The 27,661-nt window shown below is 43.4% G+C and overlaps 1 protein-coding gene across 1 annotated transcript in view; it reads left to right on the forward strand.

Annotated features, from left to right (window-relative positions):
- LOC118944840 (receptor-type tyrosine-protein phosphatase mu) overlaps positions 1–27,661 on the forward strand; it is a 539,275-nt gene that overhangs the window by 213,703 nt on the left and 297,911 nt on the right. The window contains exons 5-6 of the mRNA XM_090225625.1: positions 7,506–7,621; positions 9,753–9,927. Coding sequence (XP_090081751.1) covers positions 7,506–7,621; positions 9,753–9,927 — 291 coding nt within the window. The remainder of the gene's footprint in view (positions 1–7,505; positions 7,622–9,752; positions 9,928–27,661) is intronic.

Here is a 27,661-nt window from a genome sequence, read left to right on the forward strand (position 1 = left end):
GGGAGAGAGGGAGAGAGAGAGAGAGAGAGGGAGAGAGCGAGAGAGCGAGAGAGGGAGAGGGAGAGAGCGATAGTTAGAAAGGGAGAGTGGTGAGGGAGAGAGGGAGAGAGGGAGAGAGGGAGAGAGCGAGAGAGCGAGAGAGGGAGAGAGGGATAGAGCGAGAGAGGGAGAGAGCGAGAGAGGAAGAGAGAGAGAGAGAGCGAGAGAGCGAGAGAGGGAGAGAGGGAGAGAGAGAGAGGAAGAGAGCGATAGTTAGAAAGGGAGAGTGGTGAGGGAGAGAGGGAGAGAGGGAGAGAGGGAGAGAGGGAGAGAGGGAGAGAGCGAGAGAGGGAGAGAGGGAGAGAGGGAGAGAGAGAAAGAGAGAAAGAGAGAGAGCGAGAGAGCGAGAGAGGGAGAGAGGGAGAGAGAGAGAGGGAGAGAGCGATAGTTAGAAAGGGAGAGTGGTGAGGGAGAGAGGGAGAGAGAGAAAGAGAGAAAGAGAAAGATGAAAACAAATGGCACCATATGCTGCATATAGCCTTTTTTTTCATCTTTCATTCATTGTCTCTTTCCTTAAAATTGTTGGCCAGCCATAACCTCTCTCCTATCTATCCTCTCGTCTCTCAGATTGAAGTGTGAGCACTATCCTATGTAAAGGTCACTCCCAATAGGATTAACCAGCATCTCTTCAAGTGCTTCGTTGGTTGAACTAATGAACATTGAACAACGTGCGGGAATTTGCTGCTGAATACACAGAGCTTTTGTTGCACTTTTTTTTTCAGGAAACCCAAAAGATGCCTGAAGTGTTTAGGTTGTACCGTGTGTACAGGAAGAGACTAGTAATCTTCATGTAGATGATTTACATGTGTATTCATCCCCTCCAGGCATCAAACGATCAATTTATTTCAATTTACTTTTTCAAAAGTTGCTTCTTGAAGTGGTTGGTTGGTAGGAAAACAAGTTTACATATATATATGTATATTTTAATCCAGCTTTCAACCACAAATCAACCATAGTATTTTTAAGGTTTATTTCAAGTTGAATTCACGTTTGTCAACTATTCAATGTTTCCGTATGTTAAAAACTCAATCGAACATAAACCCTAAACTGCATGTTGGTTGATCAGATTTACTTGACTTGCTGGGTATAATAGGCTATAATAATATGGCTGTACCACAGCCAGTCCTATGCTACTAATCAAATCAAATCTAATGTATTTATAAAGCCCTTCTTACATCAGCTGATATCTCAAAGTGCTGTACAGAAACCCAGCCTAAAACCCCAAACAGCAAGCAATGCAGGTGTAGAAGCACCTGCAGTACTACTGAACACGTGTGTCTTTTCAATCATGTACCACAGGTAGTGAACATGTGTTTCTAGGTGTTGAGGGAGAGCTATGTTCTGTTTAGTTCCAGCCTGGGAGTCTCATGTTCTATAAGGCCATCCCAGGGTTGTGCTGAGGTTAGACGCCTCACAATGATACAGCCAGAACAATTTACATGACATACAGTTGAAGTTTACATACACCTTAGCCAAATGCATTTAAACTCAGTGTTTCACAATTCCTGACCTTTAATCCTAGTAAAAATGCCCCTGTCTGAGGTTAGTTAGGATCACCATTTTATTTAAAAAATGTGAAATGTCAGAATAATAATTGAGAGAATGATTTATTTCAGCTTTTATTAATTTATTCACGTTCCCAGTGGGTCAGAAGTTTACATAACCTCAATTCATATTTGGTAGCGTTGCCTTTAAATTATTTAACTTGGGTCAAATATTTCAGGTAGCCTTCCACAAGCTTCCCACAATAAGTTGGGTGAATATTGGCCCATTCCTCATGACAGAGCTGGTGTAACTGAGTCAGGTTTGTAGGCCTCCTTGCTTGCACCTGGCTCCATCCATCTTCCCATCAATTTTAACAATCTTCCCTGTCCCTGCTGAAGAAAAGCAGGCCCAAACCATGATGCTGCCACCACCATGTTTGACAGTGGGGATGGTGTCTTCAGTGTGATGAGCTGTGTTGCTTTTACGCCAAACATAACGTTTTGCATTGTTGCCAAAAAGTTCAATTTTGGTTTCATCTGACCAGAGCACCTTCTTCCACATGTTTGGTGTGTCTCCCAGGTGGCTTGTGGCAAACTTTAAACAACACTTTTTATGGATATCTTTAAGAAATGGCTTTCTTCTTGCCACTCTTCCATAAAGGCCAGATTTGTGCAATATACGACTGATTGTTGTCCTATGGACAGAGTCTCCCACCTCAGCTGTAGATCTCTGCAGTTCATCCAGAGTGATCATGGGCCTCTTGGCTGCATCTCTGATCCGTCTTCTCCTTGTATGAGCTGAAAGTTTAGAGGGACGGCCAGGTCTTGGTAGATTTGCAGTGGTCTGATACTCTTTCCATTTCAATATTATCGCTTGCACAGTGCTCCTTGGGATGTTTAAAGCTTGGGAAATGTTTTTGTATCCAAATCCGGCTTTAAACTTCTTCACAACAGTATCTCGGACCTGCCTGGTGTGTTCCTTGTTCTTCATGATGCTCTCTGCGCTTTTAACGGACCTCTGAGACTATCACAGTGCAGGTGCATTTATACGGAGACTTGATTACACACAGGTGGATTGTATTTATCATCATTAGTCATTTAGGTCAACATTGGATCATTCAGAGATCCCCACTGAACTTCTGGAGAGAGTTTGCTGCACTGAAAGTAAAGGGGCTGAATAATTTTGCACGCCCAATTTTTCAGTTTTTGATTTGTTAAAAAAGTCACAAAAAAATACAGTTTTATATCTTTATGTTTGAAGCCTGAAATGTGGCAAAAGGTCGCAAAGTTCAAGGGGGCCGAATACTTTCGCAAGGCACTGTATTTTGTGAAGTGCACCAGTCCCCCCTGCAGCAAAGCACCCCCACAACATGATGCTGCCACCCCCGTGCTTCACGGTTGGGATGGTGTTCTTCGGCTTGCAAGTCTCCTCCTTTTTGCTCCAAACATGACGATGATCATTATTACCAAACAGTTCAATTTTTTTTTCATCAGACCAGAGGACATTTCTCGAAAAAGTACAATCTTTGTCCCCATGTGCAGTTGCAAACTGTAGTCTAGCTTTTTTATGGCGGTTTTAGAGCAGTGGCTTCTTCCTTACTGAGCAGCCTTTCAGGTTATGTCAATATAGGACTCTTTTTACTGTGGATATAGAAACTTTTGTACCGGTTTCCTCCAGCATCTTCACAAGGTCCTTTGCTGTTGTTCTGGGATTGATTTGCACTTTTCACATCATCTCTAGGAGACAGAACGCTTTTCTGAGCAGTATGACGGCTGCGTGGTCCCATGGTGTTTATACTTGCGTACTATTGTCTGTACAGATGAACGTGGTACCTTCAGGTGTTAGGAATTTGCTCCCAAGGATGAACCAGACTTGTGGAGGTCTACCATTTTTTTTCTGAGGTCTTGGCTGATTTCCTTTGATTTTCCTATGATGTCAAGCAAAGAGGCACTGAGTTTGAAGGTAGGCCTTGAAATACATCCACAGGTACACCTCCAATTGTCTCAAATGATGTCAATAATCCTATCAGAAGCTTCTAAAACCATTTCATAATTTCTGGAATTTTCCAAGCTGTTTAAAGGCACAGTCAACTTAGTGTATGTACACTTCTGACCCCAAGTTGTAATGACTCCAACCTAAGTGTATGTAAACTTCTGACTTCAACTGTACGTAGGTCCTGCAATCTACATCCTAATGGTAAGGCCTGCAGTCTAAGGCCCATAGCTCACAATCTACAGCCTAATGGTAAGACCTGCAGTCTAAGGCCCATAGCTCACAATCTACAGCCTAATGGTAAGACCTGCAGTCTAAGGCCCATAGCTCACAATCTACAGCCTAATGATAAGACCTGCAGTCTAAGGCCCATAGCTCACAATCTACAGCCTAACGGTAAGACCTGCTGTCTAAGGCCCATAGCTCACAATCTACAGCTACAATCAATAACGCCATGGTTTTCCATTAATTAATTCATGGCTAGCCATCTAGCTTTAATCATCAATGCTATGTCACACAGACCACAGGTCAGGTTGTTGTATGTAAATTATCTAGTGACCACAGGATCAAGCAGCTGAATTCCTACAAATGTAATGTCAATGAGAAGGATTTCCATAGCAACGGTGCTAGTTCCTGCACTGCACACAAATGTAGCAGAAGCCGATCAATGTAAACACTTGTCACCACGACGACGACGACGTGATAGATGTTTAAATGTAGAAATGTGAGCGGATCAATACGCCGCTTAGGGAGTGGTGATCGGGTTTCTCTCTTGAGTGATACTCATACGCTGCATTGATCGTGAGCTTGCATCCCAAATGTCCACCCTGTTCCCTATGTAGTGTACTACCTTTTTAACCAGAGCCAAAAAGTAGTGCACTATATAGGGAATATGGTGCCATTTGGGATACATGCCAGGGTCTAGAGGGGTCCTAGTGGAGCAGAGGCAATTCATTTTGTGCTTAATACGACCGTGTGGAATATGGGCTAGCTCTGAGATGTGATTAGTACTGCCTGTGTGGTCCATCGCCTACTTTTACAACGCAGCATTTAAAAAGACATTAGCAAACGATGAGAAAAATGGATTTGTCTGGTTTGGCATTTAGAGGAGGATTGACAGGCCAAAGTCACAATACTAGGTAATACTGATACTATGTCTTGTAATGTATCATATATACATAATACTAGGTAATACTGATAATATGTCTTGTAATGTATCATATATACACAATACTAGGTAATACTGATACTATGTCTTGTAATGTATCATATATACATACTACTAGGTAATACTGATACTATGTCTTGTAATGTATCATATATACATAATACTAGGTAATACTGATACTATGTCTTGTAATGTATCATATATACATAATACTAGGTAATACTGATACTACGTCTTGTAATGTATCATATATACATAATACTAGGTAATACTGATACTATGTAATGTATCATATATACACAATACTAGGTAATACTGATACTATGTCTTGTAATGTATCATATATACATAATACTAGGTAATACTGATACTATGTCTTGTACTATATCATATATACATAATACTAGGTAATACTGATACTATGTCGTTTAATGTATCATATATACATAATACTAGGTAATACTGATACTATGTCTTCTACTGTGATATATCATATATACATAGTAGTAGGTAATACTGATACTATGTAATGTATCATATATACATAATAATAGGTAATACTGATACTATGTCTTGTAATGTATCATATATACATAATAATAGGTAATACTGATACTATGTCTTGTAATGTATCATATATACATACTACTAGGTAATACTGATACTATGTCTTGTAATGTATCATATATACATAATACTAGGTAATACTGATACTATGTAATGTATCATATATACACAATACTAGGTAATACTGATACTATGTCTTGTAATGTATCATATATACATAATAATAGGTAATACTGATACTATGTCATGTAATGTATCATATATACATAATACTAGGTAATACTGATACTATGTCTTGTAATGTATCATATATACATAATACTAGGTAACACTGATACTATGTCTTGTAATATATCATATAGTCATAATACTAGGTAATACTGATAATATGTAATTTATCATATAGTCATAATACTAGGTAATACTGATACTATGTCTTGTAATATATCACATAGTCATAATACTAGGTAATACTGATACTATGTAATTTATCATATAGTCATAATACTAGGTAATACTGATACTATGTCTTGTAATGTATCATATATACATAATACTAGGTAATACTGATACTATGTCTTGTACTATATCATATATACATAATACTAGGTAATACTGATACTATGTCTTGTAATGTATCATATATACATAATACTAGGTAATACTGATACTATGTCTTGTACTATATCATATATACATAATACTAGGTAATACTGATACTATGTCGTTTAATGTATCATATATACATAATACTAGGTAATACTGATACTATGTCTTCTACTGTGATATATCATATATACATAGTAGTAGGTAATACTGATACTATGTAATGTATCATATATACATAATAATAGGTAATACTGATACTATGTCTTGTAATGTATCATATATACATAATACTAGGTAATACTGATACTATGTAATATATCATATAGTCATAATACTAGGTAATACTGATACTATGTCTTATAATATGTCATAAAGTCAATACTAGGTAATACTGATACTTTGTCTTCTCCTGTAATATATCATATATACATAATACTAGGTAATACTGATACTATGTCTTGTAATGTATCATATAGTCAATACTAGGTAATACTGATACTGTGTCTTCTACTGTAATGTATCATATATAATTATATACATGTTAAAAGTAGGACAAGATTTGATGAATAGTAAAATGATACAATTAGCTTAGTGAGGTTCTTTGTCGGGTTGCTTGTGTTTCTATCTAACTAGTCAAGATCAGATGATTATTTGTCCTGGTTTTCCACCTTACAGAATGGGGGTGTGCAGTGAAGCACATGTTGAAATTATACTCTGCGTTAAATGGTCTTATGATATATCCGGATTGGATCTTTAATACCTCTGATTATAAAGACACATACAGTAACAGTGTTCACAGAATGTAATGCTTTGTTGTAGATTCTGACCCATGTAGTATCCACAGAATGTAATGTTTTGTTGTAGATTCTAACTCCATGTAGTATCCACAGAATGTAATGCTTTGTTGTAGATTCTGACCCATGTAGTATCCACAGAATGTAATGCTTTGTTGTAGATTCTGACCCATGTAGTATCCACAGAATGTAATGTTTTGTTGTAGATTCTAACTCCATGTAGTATCCACAGAATGTAATGCTTTGTTGTAGATTCTAACTCCATGTAGTATCCACAGAATGTAATGCTTTGTTGTAGATTCTAACCCCATGTAGTATCCACAGAATGTAATGCTTTGTTGTAGATTCTAACTCCATGTAGTATCCACAGAATGTAATGTTTTGTTGTAGATTCTGACCCATGTAGTATCCACAGAATGTAATGCTTTGTTGTAGATTCTGACCCATGTAGTATCCACAGAATGTAATGTTTTGTTGTAGATTCTAACTCCATGTAGTATCCACAGAATGTAATGCTTTGTTGTAGATTCTGACCCATGTAGTATCCACAGAATGTAATGTTTTGTTGTAGATTCTGACCCATGTAGTATCCACAGAATGTAATGCTTTGTTGTAGATTCTGACCCATGTAGTATCCACAGAATGTAATGCTTTGTTGTAGATTCTGACCCATGTAGTATCCACAGAATGTAATGTTTTGTTGTAGATTCTAACCCCATGAAGGGTATACCCTATTATAAACATATTTTCCTGATCATAAAGGATATAGAGGTTTTGGGTTATATATATATATATATTACTGTATATTAACATATATATATGTGTGTGTGTGTGTGTTTGTGTGTTTATAGTGAACACCCCTCACTTTCTGACCATAAAGGGTGTAGAGGTGAACGCTGGACAGACGGCCGCCTTCCACTGTACTGTCAACGGACGACAGAGAGACAACTTCAACCTCTGGTTACAGGTAACAACAACACCTTATCCTGACCCCTGACCCCAAAACCCAACAATCCATTGTACTGTTAATAGACGACAGAGAGACAACTTCAACCTCTGGTTACAGGAAACAACAACACCTTATCCTGACCCCTGACCCCTAAACCTAACAATCCACTGTACTGTTAATAGACGACAGAGAGACAACTTCAACCTCTGGTTACATGTAACAATGATCACCCAAAATGTTACACTTCATTTTACTACTGGAAGTGTTTTCATTGACCTGCCACCCCACCAGGGATCTCCAGTTCAGTACCTGTTGTGCAGGCTTTGGTTCTATTCCACAACAAAAAACACCTGATTCAGATAAAACAACATTGTACCGGTTGAAGATTATGACTGGTAGTTGATATTGATGATTTGAACTAGACATTACTGCCGGGAAGGAACAAGATTTTAGCAGTAGTTGGTTTCACTATATCAAACCCTGGCCTACACTCTTGGAAGAAAGGTGCTTATCTAGAACCTGAGAGAGAGAGAGAGAGAGAGAGAGAGAGAGAGAGAGAGAGAGAGAGAGAGAGAGAGAGAGAGAGAGAGAGAGAGAGAGAGAGAGAGAGAGAGAGAGAGAGAGAGAGAGAGAGAGAGAGAGAGAGAGAGAGAGAGAGAGAGAGAGAGAGAGAGAGAGAGAGAGAGAGAGAGAGAGAGAGAGAGAGAGAGAGAGAGAGAGAGAGAGAGAGAGAGAGAGAGAGAGAGAGAGAGAGAGAGAGAGAGAGAGAGAGAGAGAGAGAGAGAGAGAACAAATATTTATGTATATATACAGTATATCACAAAAGTGAGTACACCCCTCACATTTTTGTAAATATTTGAGTATATCTTTCCATGTGACAACACTGAATAAATTATACTTTGCTACAATGTAAAGCAGTGAGTGTACAGCTTGTGGCAACCTGTGATGCTCTGGTGAACTCCATGCCCCATAGGGTTAAACCAGTGCTGGAAAATGATGGTGGCCACACAAAATATTGACACTTTGGGCCCAATTTGGACATTTTCACTTAGGGGTGTACTCACTTTTGTTGGCAGCGGTTTAGACATTAATGGCTGTGTGAGTTATTTTGAGGGGACAGCAAGTTTACACTGTTATACAAGCTGTACACTCACTACTTTACATTGTAGCAAAGTGTCATTTCTTCAGTGTTGTCACATGAAAAGATCTACTCATATATTTACAAAAATCTGAGGGGTGTACTCACTTTTGTGATATGCTGTGTATATATATATATATATATATATATATATGTGTGTGTTTATATGTACCATATACAGTGCATTCGGAGAGTAATCAGCCCCCTTGACTTTTCCCACATTTTGTTACGTTACAGCCTTATTCTAAAATTGATTAAATTATTTTTTCCCTCATCAATCTACACACAATACCCCTTAATGACATCACAATACCCTTTAATGACATCACAATACTCCTTAATGACGTCACAATACCCCTTAATGACATAACAATAACCTTTAATGATAAAGCAAAAAATATGTTCTTAGAAATGAATTATCACATTTACATAAGTATTCAGACCCTTTACTCAGTACTTTGTTGAAGCACCTTTGGCAGTGATTAGTCTTGAGTCTTCTTTAGTATGATGTTACAAGCTTGGCAGACCTGTATTTGGGGAGTTTCTCCCATTCTTCTCTGCAGATTCTCTCAAGCTCTGTCAGGTTGGATGGGGAGCGTCGCTGCACAGGTATTTTCAGGTCTCTCCAGAGATGTTCGATCGCGAGGTCTTGCATTGTCTTGGCTGTGTGCTTAGGGTTGTTGTCCTGTTGGAAGGTGAACCTTCGCCCCAATTTGAGGTCCTGAGCGATCTGGAGCAGGTTTTCATCAATGATCTTTCTGTACTTTGCTGTTGGCTCTCCTGTTGGATCTGCAAACACACACACACACACATACACACACTGTTGTCCCCTCGAACACTGATGCAATCAAGGTCAAGCCACTTTAGTATTTAAACCTGTCAATTTTAGTTTTGCCTAACCCTACGTTTTGAGAGCTGTGTTTCAACAGGGTGGACGCAAGTTCCCTATGAAGGCCACTAAATGTCCATGTACCACTAAAACTACATCTAACCTGCTGTGTGTTTCAACAGGGTATTGGTGGACGCGAGGCCCCTATGAAGTCCACTAAGCCGTGGAACAACAGACGCTTCATTGGGACCTTCGACGTGGAGAACACCACTAAAGGAGACTCAGGACGCTACCGATGCATAGTCCACTCTGACAAAGGAGTTGGCGTGTCCAACTATGGAGAACTCACCATAAAACGTAAGTACTGTAGGGTCCAACTATGGAGAACTAAAACAGCCAGAAAAGAGGTGAAAGAAAGCCCCAACGAGGTTAAATATAAAACACAGCCAGAGAAGAGGTGAAAGAAAGCCCCAACAAGGTTAAATATAAAACACAGCCAGAGAAGAGGTGAAAGAAAGCCCCAACGAGGCTAAATATAAAACAGCCAGAAAAGAGGTGAAAGAAAGCCCCAACGAGGTTAAATATAAAACACAGCCAGAGAAGAGGTGAAAGAAAGCCCCAACGAGGTTAAATATAAAACACAGCCAGAGAAGAGGTGAAAGAAAGCCCCAACAAGGTTAAATATAAAACACAGCCAGAGAAGAGGTGAAAGAAAGCCCCAACGAGGCTAAATATAAAACACAGCCAGAGAAGAGGTTAAAGAAAGCCCCAACGAGGTTAAATATAAAACACAGCCAGAGAAGAGGTGAAAGAAAGCCCCAACGAGGTTAAATATAAAACACAGCCAGAGAAGAGGTGAAAGAAAGCCCCAACGAGGTTAAATATAAAACACAGCCAGAGTAGAGGTGAAAGAAAGCCCCAACGAGGTTAAATATAAAACACAGCCAGAAAAGAGGTGAAAGAAAGCCCCAATGAGGTTAAATATAAAACACAGCCAGAGTAGAGGTGAAAGAAAGCCCCAACGAGGTTAAATATAAAACACAGCCAGAGAAGTAAAGGTTTATGTTGATGTGTTCTCTAGTGGACTGGGATGTGTGTGTTCTCTATAAAGTCATGCCCTTGAACGAACGGAGAGGACTGACCCATTCTAACCTAAATGATGATACAGACCCATTCCACCCTAAAGGACAAGACAGACCCATTTTCTGCTTCCTGCTTCTTCCTGTCTTTTCCTGCTCAACAACATCAGCCATAATACTCCAGAGATGGCCGCCTCGCTTCGCATTCCTAGGAAACTATGCAGTATTTTGTATTTTTTAACGTTTTATCTATCTTAGGTTTCATTACATACAGTCGGGAGGAACTACTGAATAAGAGAGCAACGTCATCTCACCATTATTACGACCAGGAATATGACTTTCCCGAAGCGGATCCTGTGTTCTGCCTTCCACCCAGGACAATGGATCGGATCCCAGCCGGCGACCCAAAACAACAACGTCGTAAAAGAGGCAAACAAAGCGGTCTTCTGGTCAGGCTCCGTAGACGGGCACATCTACGCGCCACTCCCTAGCATACTACTCGCCAATGTCCAGTCTCTTGACAACATGGTTGATGAAATCCGAGCAAGGGTAACATTGCAGCGAGACATCAGAGACTGTAACGTTCTTTGCTTCACGGAAACAATCTAATCTGAAAACAAGACTCCCTAAATTGTATCAGCATATCGATTGCGCAACCAGGGCTGGTAAAACCATGGATCATTGTTATTCTAACTTCCGCGATGGATATAAGGCCCTCCCCTGGCCTCCTTTCGGAAAAGCTGAACACGACTCCATTTTGTTGCTTCCAGCCTACAGACAGAAACTAAAACAGGAAGCTCCCGCGCTCAGGTCTGTTCATGCTGGTCCGACCAATCTGATTCCACACTTCAAGACTGCTTCGATCACGTGGAATGGGATATGTTCCGCATTGCGTCAAAAAACAACATTGACGAATACGCTGATTCGGTGAGCGAGTTCATTAGAAAGTGCATTGACGATATCGTACCCATATCAACGATTAAAACATTCCCAAACCAGAAACCGTGGATTGATGGCAGCATTCGGGTGAAACTAAAAGCGCAAACCATTGCTTTTAACCAGGGCAAGGTGACCGGAAACATGACCGAACACAAACAGTGTAGCTATTCCCTCCGCAAGGCAATCAAATAAGCTAAGCGTCAGTATAGAGACAAAGTAGAGTCGCAATTCAACGGCTCAGACACAAGAGGTATGTGGCAGGGTCTACAGTCAATCCCGGAAGAAAGAAAACCAGCCCCGTTGCGGACCAGGATGTCTTGCTCCCAGACAGACTAAATAACTATTTTGCCTGCTTTGAGGACAATACAGTGCCACTGAAACTGCCCGCAACCAAAACCTGCGGACTATCCTTCACTGCAGCCGACGTGAGTAAAACATTTAAACGTGTTAACCCTCACAAGGCTGTAGGCCCAGACGGCATCCACAGCCGCATCCTCAGAGCATGCGCAGACAAGCTGGCAGGTGTGTTTACGGACATATTCAATTAATCCTTATCCCAGTCTGCTGTTCCCAGTCTGCTGTTCCCACATGCTTCAAGAGGGCCACCATTGTCACTGTTCCCAAGAAAGCTAAGGTAACTGAGCTAAATGACTACCGCCCCGTAGCACTCACATTCGTCATCATGAAGTGCTTTGAGAGACTAGTCAAGGACCATATCACCTCCACCCTACCTGACACCCTAGACCCACTCCAATTTGCTTACAGCCCAATGAAGCAATCGCAACCACACTGCACACTGCCCTAACCCATCTGGACAAGAGGAATACCTATTTGAGAATGCTGTTCATCGACTACAGGTCAGCATTTAACACCATAGTACCCTCCAAAATCGTCATCAAGCTCGAGACCCTGGGTCTCAACCCCGCCCTGTGCAACTGGGTACTGGATTTCCTGACGGTCCGCCCCCAGGTGGTGAGGGTAGGTAACAACATCTCCACCCGCTGATCCTCAACACTGGGGCCCCACAAGGGTGCGTTCTGAGCCCTCTCCTGTACTCCCTGTTCACCCACGACTGCGTGGCCATGCACACCTCCAACTCAATCATCAAGTTTGAGGACGATACTACAGTGGTAGGCTTGATTACCAACAACGACGAGACAGCCTACAGGGAGGAGGTGAGGGCCCTCGGAGTGTGGTGTCAGGAAAATAACCTCACACTCAACGCCAACAAAACAAAGGAGATTATTGTGGACTTCAGGAAACAGCAGAGGGAGCACCCCCCTATCCACATCAACGGGACAGTAGTGGAGAGGGTAGTAAGTTTTAAGTTCCTCTGCGTACACATCACAGACAAACTGAATTGGTCCACTCACACAGACAGCGTCGTGAAGAAGGCGCAGCAGCACCTTTTCAACCTCAGGAGGCTGAAGAAATTTGTCTTGTCACCAAAAGCACTCACAAACTTCTACAGATGCACAATCGAGAGCATCCTGTCGGGCTGTATCACCGCCTGGTACGGCAACTGCTCCGCCCACAACCGTAAGGCTCTCCAGAGGGTAGTGAGGTCTGCACAACGCATCACCGGGGGCAAACTACCTGCCCTCCAGGACACCTACACCACCCGATGTCACAGGAAGGCCATAAAGATCATCAAGGACAACAACCACCCGAGCCACTGCCTGTTCACCCCGCTATCATCCAGAAGGCGAGGTCAGTACAGGTGTATCAAAGCAGGGACCGAGAGACTGAAAAACAGTTTATATCTCAAGGCCATCAGACTGTTAAACAGCCACCACTAACATTGAGTGGCTGCTCCCAACACACCGACTCAACTCCAGCCACTTTAACTTGTTATGGCTGCAATCCCGATATTGGGATAAGTGTCATCAACAACCGCTGAATAGCGCTACATATCCCTTTAAATCCAGCAAAGGGAGGCTATGGAACATGGCGTTTTCAAAATAGAAGCCACTTCCTGCTTTGATTTTCCTCAGGGTTTCGCCTGCAATATCAGTTCTGTTATACTCACAGACAATATTTTGACATTTTTGGAAATTTAGAGTTTTCTATCCAATACTAATAATAATATGCATATATTAGCAACTGAGACTGAGGAGCAGGCTGTTTACAATGGGCACCTTTTCATCCAAGCTACTCAATACTGCCCCTGCAGCCATAAAAAGTTAATAATGGAAATTGATGTAAAAATATATCACTAGCCACTTTAAATAACGCTACTTAATATAATGTTTACATTCCCTACATTATTCATCTCATGTGTATATACTGTACTCTATATCATCTACTGCATCTTTAGGTAATACATGTATCACTAGCCACTTTAAACTATGCCACTTTGTTTACATATCCTACATTACTCATCTCATATGTATATACTGTACTCGATACCATCTACTGCATCTTGCCTATGCCGTTCTGTACCATCACTCATTCATATTTATTTATGTACATATTCTTTATCCCTTTACACTTGTGTGTATAAGGCAGTAGTTTTGGAATTGTTAGGTTAGATTACTTGTTGGTTATTACTGCATTGTCGGAACTAGAAGCACAAGCATTTCGCTACACTCGCATTAACATCTGCTAACCGTGTGTATGTGACAAATAAATTTGATTTGAACCATTGAGGGCAAGTAGGGGGCATTACCACACACACACACACACACACACACACACACACACACACACACACACACACACACACGCAGAGGAACCTCTCTCATTCCACCCTCCTCTTCTCCATGCAGTTTGATATGAATTTATGGACTGAGTGTGAAACTAAATCCAGCATGGCCTCTTTCCTTCAGCCCTATAGTCCTGTAATGGCCGTGTATATTTCTTCACCTCAGTCGGCCTGCCCTGTCTATTGAATTTACTGGCCTGACCTTTTTTTTGTCTGGCAGCTTCGTGTTTGATTGATAGGTTTAATCCAGTGTGTCTGGATGGAGGGGTGTCAATCATGTTATAACGGCCCCGTCCTCAGAGTTTTACACAGAGAGAGATGGGAAGACAGAGGTTGCGTCTCGAATGACACCCTATTCCCTACTAACCCCACAGGCTCTGGTCAATAGAAGTGCACTACGAACCCCATAGGCCCTGGTCAATAGAAGTGCACTACTAACCCCATAGACCCTGGTCAATAGAAGTGCACTACTAACCCCATAGGCTCTGGTCAATAGAAGTGCACTACGACCCCCATAGACCCTGGTCAATAGAAGTGCACTACTAACCCCATAGGCCCTGGTCAATAGAAGTGCACTACTAACCCCATAGGCCCTGGTCAATAGAAGTGCACTACTAACCCCATAGACCCTGGTCAATAGAAGTGCACTACTAACCCCATAGACCCTGGTCAATAGAAGTGCACTACTAACCCCATAGACCCTGGTCAATAGAAGTGCACTATGAACCCCATAGACCCTAGTCAATAGAAGTGCACTATAAAGTGTCCAATATATTGTGATAGACAGTGTTTATTTTGTTTAACCTCTATTTTAACTTGGCAAGTCAGTTAAGAACAAATTATTATTTACAATGAAGGCCTACCCCGGGCCAAACTCTTAACAACACTGGGCCAATTGTGCGCCGCCCTGTGGGACTCCCCAATCACGGCCGGTTGTGATACAGCCTGGAATCAAACCAGGGTGTCTGGAGTGACGCCTCTAGAGGTGAGATGGAGTGCCTTTAGACCGCTGAACCACTCGGGAGCCCAACATTTCAGTGGTGTGTTCATGGAGAATTTAGTGTTTAATAATATACTGTCCTGTAGGCACTCAGTAACACACTCGGCAACATACACACAAATATCTGCGTCACTAGAGATTAGTCGTTAGATACAAATCAGGATTTTTTTTCTCCGCCTAACAAAAAGTCAAGTGTGTCTCATAAAAACCCCTCGATAATATTGCAGTCAATCATGTGATATAAATCAAGGCATATACTGCAGGTAACCTAGCAGTTAAGACCATTGGGTCAGTAACTCTGTAGGTAACCTAGTAGTTAAGACCGTTGGGTCAGTAACTCTGTAGGTAACCTAGTAGTTAAGACCGTTGGGTCAGTAACTCTGTAGGTAACCTAGTAGTTAAGACCGTTGGGTCAGTAACTCTGCAGGTAACCTAGCAGTTAAGACCGTTGGGTCAGTAACTCTGCAGGTAACCTAGCAGTTAAGACCGTTGGGTCAGTAACTCTGCAGGTAACCTAGCAGTTAAGGCCGTTGGGTCAGTAACTCTGCAGGTAACCTAGCAGTTAAGACCGTTGGGTCAGTAACTCTGCAGGTAACCTAGCAGTTAAGACCGTTGGGTCAGTAACTCTGCAGGTAACCTAGCAGTTAAGACCGTTGGGTCAGTAACTCTGCAGGTAACCTAGCAGTTAAGACCGTTGGGTCAGTAGCTCTGTAGGTAACCTAGCAGTTAAGACCGTTGGGTCAGTAACTCTGCAGGTAACCTAGCAGTTAAGACCGTTGGGTCAGTAACTCTGCAGGTGCCCTAGTAGTTAAGACCGTTGGGTCAGTAACTCTGCAGGTAACCTAGCAGTTAAGACCGTTGGGTCAGTAGCTCTGCAGGTAACCTAGCAGTTAAGACCGTTGGGTCAGTAACTCTGCAGGTAACCTAGCAGTTAAGACCGTTGGGTCAGTAACTCTGTAGGTAACCTAGCAGTTAAGACCGTTGGGTCAGTAACTCTGCAGGTAACCTAGCAGTTAAGACCGTTGGGTCAGTAACTCTGCAGGTAACCTAGCAGTTAAGACCGTTGGGTCAGTAACTCTGCAGGTAACCTAGTAGTTAAGACCGTTGGGTCAGTAACTCTGCAGGTAACCTAGCAGTTAAGACCGTTGGGTCAGTAACTCTGCAGGTAACCTAGCAGTTAAGACCGTTGGGTTAGTGACTCTGCAGGTAACCTAGCAGTTAAGACCGTTGGGTCAGTAACTCTGTAGGTAACCTAGCAGTTAAGACCGTTGGGTCAGTAACTCTGTAGGTAACCTAGCAGTTAAGACCGTTGGGTCAGTAACTCTGTAGGTAACCTAGCAGTTAAGACCGTTGGGTCAGTAACTCTGTAGGTAACCTAGCAGTTAAGACCGTTGGGTCAGTAACTCTGCAGGTAACCTAGTAGTTAAGACCGTTGGGTCAGTAACTCTGCAGGTAACCTAGCAGTTAAGACCGTTGGGTCAGTAACTCTGTAGGTAACCTAGCAGTTAAGACCGTTGGGTTAGTGACTCTGCAGGTAACCTAGCAGTTAAGACCGTTGGGTCAGTAACTCTGCAGGTAACCTAGCAGTTAAGACCGTTGGGTCAGTAACTCTGTAGGTAACCTAGCAGTTAAGACCGTTGGGTTAGTGACTCTGTAGGTAATCTAGTAGTAACTCTCTCCCTTCCTCTCTCCATCTCTCTTCCTGTCTCTCTTCTCACAGAAGTTCCAAAAGAATAAAGACAAATGTCATATTATGTATATACAGTGTGTAACGTTGCCATGCAAATATTTAAAGTACAAAAGGGAATATAAATAAACATAGAGGTTGTATTTGCAATGGGCCTCGCGAGTGGCGCAGTGGTCTTAGGCACTGCATTGCAGTGCTAGCTGCACTACTAGAGATTCTGGGTTTGAATCCGAGCTGGCTGCGACCGGGAGACCCATGGGGGCGGTGCACAATTGGCCCAGCGTCGTCCTTGTTAGGGGAGGGAAAGGCCAGCAGGGATGCCTTGTCCCATTACGCACTAGCCATTGCTGTGGTGGACTGGGCGCAGTGCACGCCAGGTGTAAGGTGTTTTCTCATTGGTGCGGCTGGCTTCCGGGTTAAGCAGTAGCAGTGTGTGTTTCGGAGGACGCACGGCTCTCGACCTTCGCCTCTCCTGAGTCTGTACGGGAGTTGCTGCGATGGGATGAGACTGTATCTACCAATTGGGGACAAAAAGGGGTTAAAAAAACAAACAATTATAATAATGAGTATTTACAATAAATATGGGTTGTATTTACAACGGTGTTTGTTCTTCACTGGTTGACCTTTTTTTGTGGCAACAGGTCACAAATCTTGCTGCTGTGATGCACACTGTGGTATTTCACCCAGTAGATATGGGAGTTTATTAAAATGGTATTTATTTTCAAATTATTTGTGGGTCTGTGTAATCTGAAGGAAATATGTGTCTCTATATGGTCATACATTGGGCAGGAGGTTAGAAAGTGCAGGTCAGTATCCACCTCATTATGTGGGCAGTGTGCACATAGCCTGTCTTCTCTTGTGTCACGACTTCCGCCGAAGTTGGTCCCTCTCCTTGTTCGGGCGGCGTTCTAGCCATCGCCGATTCACTTTTCATTTTCCATTTGTTTTGTCTTTGTTTTACACACCTGGTTTCAATTCCCCAATTACATGTTTATTATTCAACCCTCTGTTTTTCCCATGTTTTTTGTGTGTGATTGTTTTATGTATGTTCGGTCCATTATTGTGGGCTCGGTCTTACACCATGTTATTGGAATATTTTAGTAAAGTTACTTGTGTTACTCATCTCTGCTGTCCTGCGCCAGTTCTGCCTATGGCAGCCTTTCTCAATAGCAAGGCTATGCTCACTGCGTCTGTGCATAGTCAAAGATTTCCTTAATTTGTGTCAGTCACAGTGGTCAGGTATTGGGGCGATAGGGTAGCCTAGGGGTTAGAGCGTTGGACGAGTAACCGAAAGGTACAAATGTGTCGTTCTGCCCCTGAACAGGCAGTTAACCCACTGTTCCTAGGCCATCATTGAAAATAAGAATTTGTTCTTTAACTGACTTGCATAGTTAAATATAGGTAAATAAATACAAATTCTGCCACTGTGTTCTCTCTGTTTAGGGCCAAATAGCATTCTAGTTGGTTGCGTCTATTTGGGTTGCTGTCTTGGGTCTCTGTGGGGTCTGTTTGTGAACAGAGCCCGAGGACCAGCTTGCTTCGGGGCTTTTCTCCAGGTGTATTTCTCTGTAGGTGATGGCTTTGTTATGGAAGGTTTGAGAATCACTTCCTTTAGGTGGTTGTAGAATTTAACAGCTCTTTCCTGGATTTTGATAATTAGTGGGTATCTAATTCTGCTCTGCATGCAGTATTTGGTGTTCTACGTTGTACACAGAGGATATTTTTGCAGAATCCTGCATCCAGAGTCTCAATTTGGTGTTTGTCCCATTTTGTGAATTCTTGGTTGATGTGCGGACCCCAGACCCCACACCATGAATGGCAATGGGTTCTGTAACTGATTCAAGTATTTTTAGCCAGATCCTAATTGGTATGTCAAATTGTATGTTCCTTTTGATGGCATAGAATGGCCTTCTTCCCTTGTCTCTCAGCTCTTTTACAGCTTTGTGGAAGTTACCTGTGGAGGTGATGTTTAGGCCGAGGTATGTATAGTTTTTTTGTGTGCTCTAGGGAAACGGTGTCTAGATGGAACACCATTATTTTTGTATTTTATTTAGATTTACTGTCAGGGCCCAGGTCTGTCAGAATCTGTGCAGAAGATATAGGTGCTGCTCTAGGCCATCCTTGGTTGGGGACAGATCTAGGTGCTGCTCTAGGCCCGCCTTGGTTGGGAACAGATCTAGGTGCTGCTCTAGGCCCTCCTTGGTTGGGGACAGATCTAGGTGCTGCTCTAGGCCCTCCTTGATTGGGAACAGATCTAGGTGCTGCTCTAGGCCCTCCTTGGTTGGGGACATATCTAGGTGCTACTCTAGGCCCTCCTTGGTTGGGGACACATCTAGGTGCTGCTCTAGGCCCTCCTTGGTTGGGGACAGATCTAGGTGCTGCTCTAGGCCCTCCTTGGTTGGGAACAGATCTAGGTGCTGCTCTAGGCCCTCCTTGGTTGGGGACATATCTAGGTGCTGCTCTAGGCCCTCCTTGGTTGGGGACAGATCTAGGTGCTGCTCTAGGCCCTCCTTGGTTGGGGACAGATCTAGGCTCTAGGCCCTCCTTGGTTGGGGACAGATCTAGGCTCTAGGCCCTCCTTGGTTGGGGACAGAATTAGGCTCTAGGCCCTCCTTGGTTGGGGAAAGATCTAGGCTCTAGGCCCTCCTTGGTTGGGGACAGATCTAGGCTCTAGGCCCTCCTTGGTTGGGGACAGATCTAGGCTCTAGGCCCTCCTTGGTTGGGGACATATCTAGGCTCTAGGCCCTCCTTGGTTGGGGACAGATCTAGGTGCTGCTCTAGGCCCTCCTTGGTTGGGGACAGATCTAGGCTCTAGGCCCTCCTTGGTTGGGGACATAATTAGGCTCTAGGCCCTCCTTGGTTGGGGACAGATCTAGGCTCTAGGCCCTCCTTGGTTGGGGACAGATCTAGGCTCTAGGCCCTCCTTGGTTGGGGACATAATTAGGCTCTAGGCCCTCCTTGGTTGGGGACAGATCTAGGCTCTAGGCCCTCCTTGGTTGGGGACAGATCTAGGCTCTAGGCCCTCCTTGGTTGGGGACAGATCTAGGCTCTAGGCCCTCCTTGGTTAGGGACAGATCTAGGTGCTGTTCTAGGTCCTCCTTTGTTGGGGACAGCTCTAGGCCCTCCTTGGTTGGGGACAGATCTAGGCTCTAGGCCCTCCTTGGTTGGGGACAGATCTAGGCTCTAGGCCCTCCTTGGTTAAGGACAGATCTAGGTGCTGTTCTAGGTCCTCCTTGGTTGGGGACAGATCTAGGCTCTAGGCCCTCCTTGGTTGGGATCAGAAGCAGCAGATTATCAGCAGACAGTAGACATTTGACATGGATTTTATAATGTCATATGTTTTTCCCCCCCAACACGACTTTCCATCAATTTGTTTTGCAGACCCTTGTGCCAAATTGAGTCAAAAGCTTTTTTGAAGTCAACAAAGCATGAGAAGACATTGCCTTTGTTTTTTGTTTGTCAATTAGGGTGTTCAGGATGAATACTTGGTCTGTCGTCTATCTCCATCTTTCTCCTTTTCCTCGTCATCTCTTTCTCTACCTCTCTCTCCACCCCCCCCCCTCTCCCCCTCTACTATCGTCCTTCATAACGATCCTCTGTCGTTCCTTCACCATGCCATGAGGAGACTGAATGGTTGATTGTGTAGGATAATCACTTCTGCTTCACCATGCCAATGTTTCATTAGATTTGTGTGTGTGTGTGTGTGTGTGTGTGTGTGTGTGTGTGTGTGTGTGTGTGTGTGTGTGTGTGTGTGTGTAGAGAACACAACAACCCACAGCTGGTCTAAAAACCCCGTTGTACTCTCCGCTGTATCTCCACGGTCTCTGTGTGTGTCACCCTGGCTTCAACTACCTGGAGTCCTATGGCGCTGCACGGTGAAGTGTCTCTGTGTGTGTCACCCTGGCTCCAACTACCTGGAGTCCTATGGCGCTGCACGGTGAAGTGTCTCTGTGTGTGTCACCCTGGCTCCAACTACCTGGAGTCCTATGGCGCTGCATGGTGAAGTGATGTGTTGTATGGGTGTGGTGGTATGAGTGTGGTGGTATGGGTGTGGTGGTATGGGTGTGGTGGTGTGGTGGTATAGGTGTGGTGGTGGTATGGGTGTGGTGGTATGAATGTGGTGGTATGGGTGTGGTGGTATGGGTGTGGTGGTGTGGTGGTATAGGTGTGGTGGTGGTATGGGTGTGGTGGTATGAGTGTGGTGGTATGGGTGTGGTGGTATGAGTGTGGTGGTGTGGTGGTATAGGTGTGGTGGTGGTATGGGTGTGGTGGTGTGGTGGTATAGGTGTGGTGGTGGTATGGGTGTGGTGGTATGAGTGTGGTGGTATGAGTGTGGTGGTATGGGTGTGGTGGTATGAGTGTGGTGGTGTGGTGGTATAGGTGTGGTGGTGGTATGGGTGTGGTGGTGTGGTGGTATAGGTGTGGTGGTGGTATGGGTGTGGTGGTGTGGTGGTATAGGTGTGGTGGTAGTATGGGTGTGGTCGTGTGCTGGTGTGGTGGTGGTATGGGTGTGGTGGTGTGGTGGTGTGGTAGTATGGGTGTGGTGGTGTGCTGGTGTTGTGGTATGGGTGTGGTGGTGTGGTGGAATGGGTGTGGTGGTGTGGTGGTGTGGTGGTGTGGTTGTATGGGTGTGGTGGTGTGGTGGTGTGGTGGTATGGGTGTGGTGGTGTGGTGGAATGGGTGTGGTGGTGTGGTGGTGTGGTTGTATGGGTGTGGTGGTGTGGTGGTATGGGTGTGGTGGTGTGGTGGTATGGGTGTGGTGGTGTGGTAGTATGGGTGTGGTGGTGTGGGTGTGTTGGTGTGGTGGTATGGGTGTGGTGGTGTGGTGGTATGGGTGTGTTGGTGTGTTGGTGTGGTGTGGTAGTATGGGTGTGGTGGTGTGGTGGTGTGGTGGAATGGGTGTGGTGGTGTGGTGGTGTGGTGGTGTGGTGGTATGGGTGTGGTGGTGTGGTGGTGTGGTGGTATGGGTGTGTTGGTGTGGTGGTGAGGTAGTATGGGTGTGTTGGTGTGGTGGTGAGGTAGTATGGATGTGGTGGTGTGGTCTTATGGGTGTGGTGGTGTTTTGGTATGGGTGTGGTGGTGTGGTAGTATGGGTGTGGTGGTGTGCTGGTGTGGTGGTATGGGTGTGGTGGTGTGGTTGTATGGGTGTGGTGGTGTGGTGGTGTGGTGGTGTGGTGGTATGGGTGTGGTGGTGTGGTGGTATGGGTGTGGTGGTGTGGTGGTGTGGTGGTGTGGTGGTATGGGTGTGTTGGTATGGGTGTGGTGGTGTGGTGGTGTGGGTGTGTTGGTGTGGTGGTATGGGTGTGTTGGTGTGTTGGTGTGATGTGGTGGTATGGGTGTGGTGGTGTGGTGGTATGGGTGTGGTTGTATGGTGGTGGGGTGTGGTGGTATGGGTGTGTTGGTGTGGTGTTGTGATGGGGTGGTGTGGTGTGGTTATGTGGTGTAGTAGGGGGTTAGGGTAACTAACAACTATAGTAGGGGGTTATGGTAACTAACAACTATAGTAGGGGGTTATGTAACTAACAACTATAGAAGGTAGTTAGGGTAACTAACTATAGTAGGGGGTTAGGGTAACTAACTATAGTAGGGGGTTAGGGTAACTAACAACTATAGTTGGGGGTTATGTAACTAACAACTATAGTAGGTAGTTAGGGTAACTAACAACTATAGAATGTGGTTAGGGTAACTAACAACTATAGTAGGTAGTTAGGGTAACTAACAACTATAGAATGTGGTTAGGGTAACTAACAACTATAGTAGTGGGTTAGGGTAACTAACAACTATAGTAGGGGGTTATGTAACTAACAACTATAGTAGGTAGTTAGGGTAACTAACAACTATAGAATGTGGTTAGGGTAACTAACAACTATAGTAGGGGGTTATGTAACTAACAATTATAGTAGGTAGTTAGGGTAACTAACAACTATAGAATGTGGTTAGGGTAACTAACAACTATAGTAGGGGGTTATGTAACTAACAACTATAGTAGGTAGTTAGGGTAACTAACTATAGTAGGGGGTTAGGGTAACTAACAACTATAGTAGGTAGTTAGGGTAACTAACAACTATAGAATGTGGTTAGGGTAACTAACAACTATAGAAGGTAGTTATGGTAACTAACAACTATAGAATGTGGTTAGGGTAACTAACAACTATAGAATGTGGTTAGGGTAACTAACAACTATAGTAGGTAGTTAGGGTAACTAACAACTATAGAATGTGGTTAGGGTAACTAACAACTATAGTAGGTAGTTAGGGTAACTAACAACTATAGAATGTGGTTAGGGTAACTAACAACTATAGAAGGTAGTTATGGTAACTAACAGCTATAGTAGGGGGTTAGGGTAACTAACAACTATGGAAGGGGGTTATGGTAACTAACAACTATAGTAGGTAGTTAGGGTAACTAACAACTATAGTAGTGGGTTAGGGTAACCAACAACTATAGAAGGGTTAGGGTAACTAACAACTATAGTTGGGGGTTATGTAACTAATCACTATATTGGGGGTTTAGGGTAACTAACTATAATAGGGGGTTAGGGTAACTAACTATAGTAGGGGGTTATTGTTACTAACTATAGAAGGGGGTTAGGGTAACTAACAATAGTAGGGGGTTATTGTTACTAACTATAGAAGGGGGTTAGGGTAACTAACTATAGTAGGGGGTTATTGTAACTAACTATAGTAGGGGGTTATTGTAACTAACTATAGTAGGGGGTTAGGGTAACTAACTACAGTAGGGGGTTATTGCAACTAACTATAGTAGGTGGTTAGGGTAACTAACAACTATAGTAGGGGGTTATTTTAACTAACTATAGTAGGGGGTTAGGGTAACTAACAACTATAGTAGGGTTAGAGTAACTAACAGCTATAGATGGGTTAAGTTAACTGACTAATGTTGCCAAAAATATCTGTTCTGATCGATCTAAAGGCCAATAATTGTGGAAACAGATCAGATTTGGGCTGCCCGTGTAAATGCAACCTAAGTTCCAGACTCAGACACACCTACTGTAAGAGCCATGTTCCCTGGTTACTGTCGCTGAGGAACGGGGGAGTTGGCCCCTAGCTAGACACACCTACTGTAAGAGCCAGTCTCCCTGGTTACTGTCGCTGAGGAACGGTAGAGTAGGCCCCTAGCTAGACACACCTACTGTAAGAGCCAGGTTCCCTGGTTACTGTCGCTGAGGAACGGGGGAGTTGGCCCCTAGCTAGACACACCTACTGTAAGAACCAGGTTCCCTGGTTACTGTCGCTGAGGAACGGGGGAGATGGCCCCTAGCTAGACACACCTACTGTAAGAGCCAGGTTACCTGGTTACTGTCGCTGAGGAACGGGGGAGTTGGCCCCTAGCTAGACACACCTACTGTAAGAGCCATGTTCCCTGGTTACTGTCGCTGAGCAACGGGGGAGTTGGCCCCTAGCTAGACACACCTACTGTAAGAGCCAGTCTCCCGGGTTACTGTCGCTGAGGAACGGTAGAGTTGGCCCCTAGCTAGACACACCTACTGTAAGAGCCAGGTTCCCTGGTTACTGTCGCTGAGGAATGGGGGAGTTGGCCCCTAGCTAGACACACCTACTGTAAGAGCCAGTCTCCCTGATTACTGTCGCTGAGGAACGGGGAGTTGGCCCCTAGCTAGACACACCTACTGTAAGAGCCAGTCTCCCTGGTTACTGTCGCTGAGGAACGGGGGAGATGGCCCCTAGCTAGACACACCTACTGTAAGAACCAGGTTCCCTGGTTACTGTGGCTGAGGAACAACACGTGTGTGTCTGAGCGCACTATGGCGTGTGTATGCGTGTGTATGCACACGTTAGTGTGTGTTTGTGTGGGTTCATACGTTCCTGGCAGGTGCTGTGATATTTAGAGGACAGCTGTCGCCCAGCCGGCTGGCTGCCTGGTCAACATCACCGTGGCAACAGCTGCTCGCTGACCCTGGCGTATGGCGCTGTCTGCTCTCATATAGCACGCACACACACACACTGACACAGACAGTAACACTACGTATACACACACACACTGTAGCCTGTTCTCAGCTGCATTCTAACCCTCGTTCTCTCCCTCTCTCTCTTGGCACTCTGATGTCCCTCTTCTGTCTAAACCCCCTCTTGAGGATTAAAGTGCTGACAAATCTGAGCTATTAACATCTTAATAGTTCCACAACCCATCTTAACAGTTCTAGAACCCATCTTAACAGTTCTAGAACCCATCTTAACAGTTCTAGAACCCATCTTAACAGTTCTAGAACCCATCTTAACAGTTCTAGAACCCATCTTTTGAATTCCAGAACCTACTGTGCCTGTTTCACTCAGCTGTAATACCTTATTATCTCTGCTATTGTATTTTGGTTTTAAAGCTTTTCAATAGAAGTGCATCATTCAGAAGAGGTCACCCACAAACCAACAGTGAAACCCAGGCTACCTAAGTATGATTCTCAATCAGAGACAACTAACGACACCTGCCTCTGATTAAGAACCATACTAGGCCGAAACATAGAAATCCCAAAATCATAGAAAAACAAACATAGACTGCCCACCCCAACTCACGCCCTGACCATACTAAATAACGACAAAACAAAGGAAATAAAGGTCAGAACGTGACACTTATGTACTGTACTACTTTCCCCACGTGCTGTTGTGTTACAGCATGAATGAAACATTCATTACATTGAGATTTTGTGTCACTGATCGACACACAAATACCCAATAATGTCAAAGTGAAATTTTGTTTGTAGAATGTTTTGGAAATGTATACCAATTTAAATCTGAAATGCTTTGAGTCAATAACTATTCAAATCCTTTGTTATGACAAGCCTAAATAAGTTCAGAAATAAAAATATGCTTAACAAATCCCATAATAAGTTGCGTGGACTCACTCTGTGTGCAATAATAGTGTTTACAATGATTTTTTGAATGACTACCTTATCTCTTTACCTCACACATACAATTATCTGTAATGTCGCTCAATCAAGTAGTGAATTCTACCACAAAGATTAGGGAGGTTTTCCTCGCAAAGAAGGGCACAGACAGGTAAATTGGTACAACAAAAAATCATAACATTTAAATAAAAATAATTCTATCCCCTGTAACTATTCCCCAGGTTGTTGCTGTAAATGAGAATGTGTTCTCAGTCAACTTAACTGCTAAAATAAGGGTAAAAAATAAACCCTATCACTACAGAGACATAGGTGTCCTTCCTAACTCAGTTGCTGGAGAGGAAGGAAACTGCTCAGGGATTTCGCCATAATGCCAAATGGTGATTTTAAAACAGTTACAGAGAGGGTTGTGATAGGAGAAAACTGAGGATGGATAAACACCATTGTGGTTACTCCACAATACTTACATATATGACAGAGTGAAAAGAAGGAAGCCTGTACAGAATAAATAAGTTCCAAAACATGCATCATGTCAGCAACAAGGCACCTGAAATAATACTGCAAAAAATGTGGCAAAGAAATGAACTTTTCCAATCAGTTAGTCATCTGCAGGGACTAGGAACTTTCTTTTAGGATAAAAATAAACTGAATACAGCTATAAGCACAGGCACAATCCTAGAGCATGATGGGATGTTACGGAATAGAGTTAAGAGGAAAACCTGGTTCAGTCTGCTTTCCAACAGACACTGGGAGACGAATTTACCCTTTCAGCAGGACGATAACCTAAAAACACAAGGACAAGTTGTTGCTCACCAAGACAACGTTGAATGTTCCTGAGTGGCCTAGTTACAATTTTGACTTAAATTGACTTGAAAATCTATGGCAAGACTTGGAAATTGCTGTCTCACAATGATCAACAATCAACTTGACAGAGCTTGAGGTTTTTTTGTTTTACATTAATGGGCAAATATTGTACAAACCAGGTGTGCAAAGCTCATAGAGACTTACCCCAAAAGACTCACAGTTGTAATCACCGCCAAAGGTGCTTCTGCCAATTATTGATTTAGGGGTGTGAATATCTATGTAAACAAGATTTCTGTATTTAATTTTCAATACATTTGCAAAAAATGTAAAAAAAAATACAAAACAACATGTTTTAATTTTGTCATTATTGGGTATTGTGTGTCGATGGGTGAGAAAAAAATATTTTTATACCATTTTGAATTCAGGCTGTACAAAATGTGGAATAAATCAAGGGTTTGTGACTACTTTCTGAAGACAACGTATTGACCGCTAGGGCTGGGCGATTGAGTTATATCTACATAGGTTGTTGTTTGTCTAGAAGGGTACACTACGGTGTTTAAATGTTGACTGGGCGATTGAGTTATATCTACATAGGTTGTTGTTTGTCTAGAAGGGTACACTACGGTGTTTAAATGTCGACTGAAAACCTTCTCTGGTGATCGTTTAGAAGCTCCGCTGAACGGGCTGGAATCTGTACAGGAATGCCACTTCTGAAGCCGGACTAACGTCCACCACTAGGTGACCAGAACAGCCTGCTGCTCAGACCACTCTCTCCTAAAAAAGAAAAGTACTTTAAATTTGAAATACCGTGATTTACCAAGACGTTTAGTAGAAAGAAAACACATATTCCGCTAGGAATCGACTCTTAAAAGTCTGGATTTTTGGAACGGAGGAGACTGATTCGTTGCCGCAAATTGTGAGCTAGCAAGTAATGGAGAGAGGGCAGGGGTACAGTATAGGCAGGTCGGCCACAAGGCAGACTGAGTCAGAACCGTGCACTTGACCT

This window comes from Oncorhynchus mykiss, chromosome 28, assembly GCF_057628025.1.
Source record: "Oncorhynchus mykiss isolate SJ-2025 chromosome 28, ASM5762802v1, whole genome shotgun sequence".
Lineage (NCBI taxonomy): Eukaryota > Metazoa > Chordata > Actinopteri > Salmoniformes > Salmonidae > Oncorhynchus > Oncorhynchus mykiss.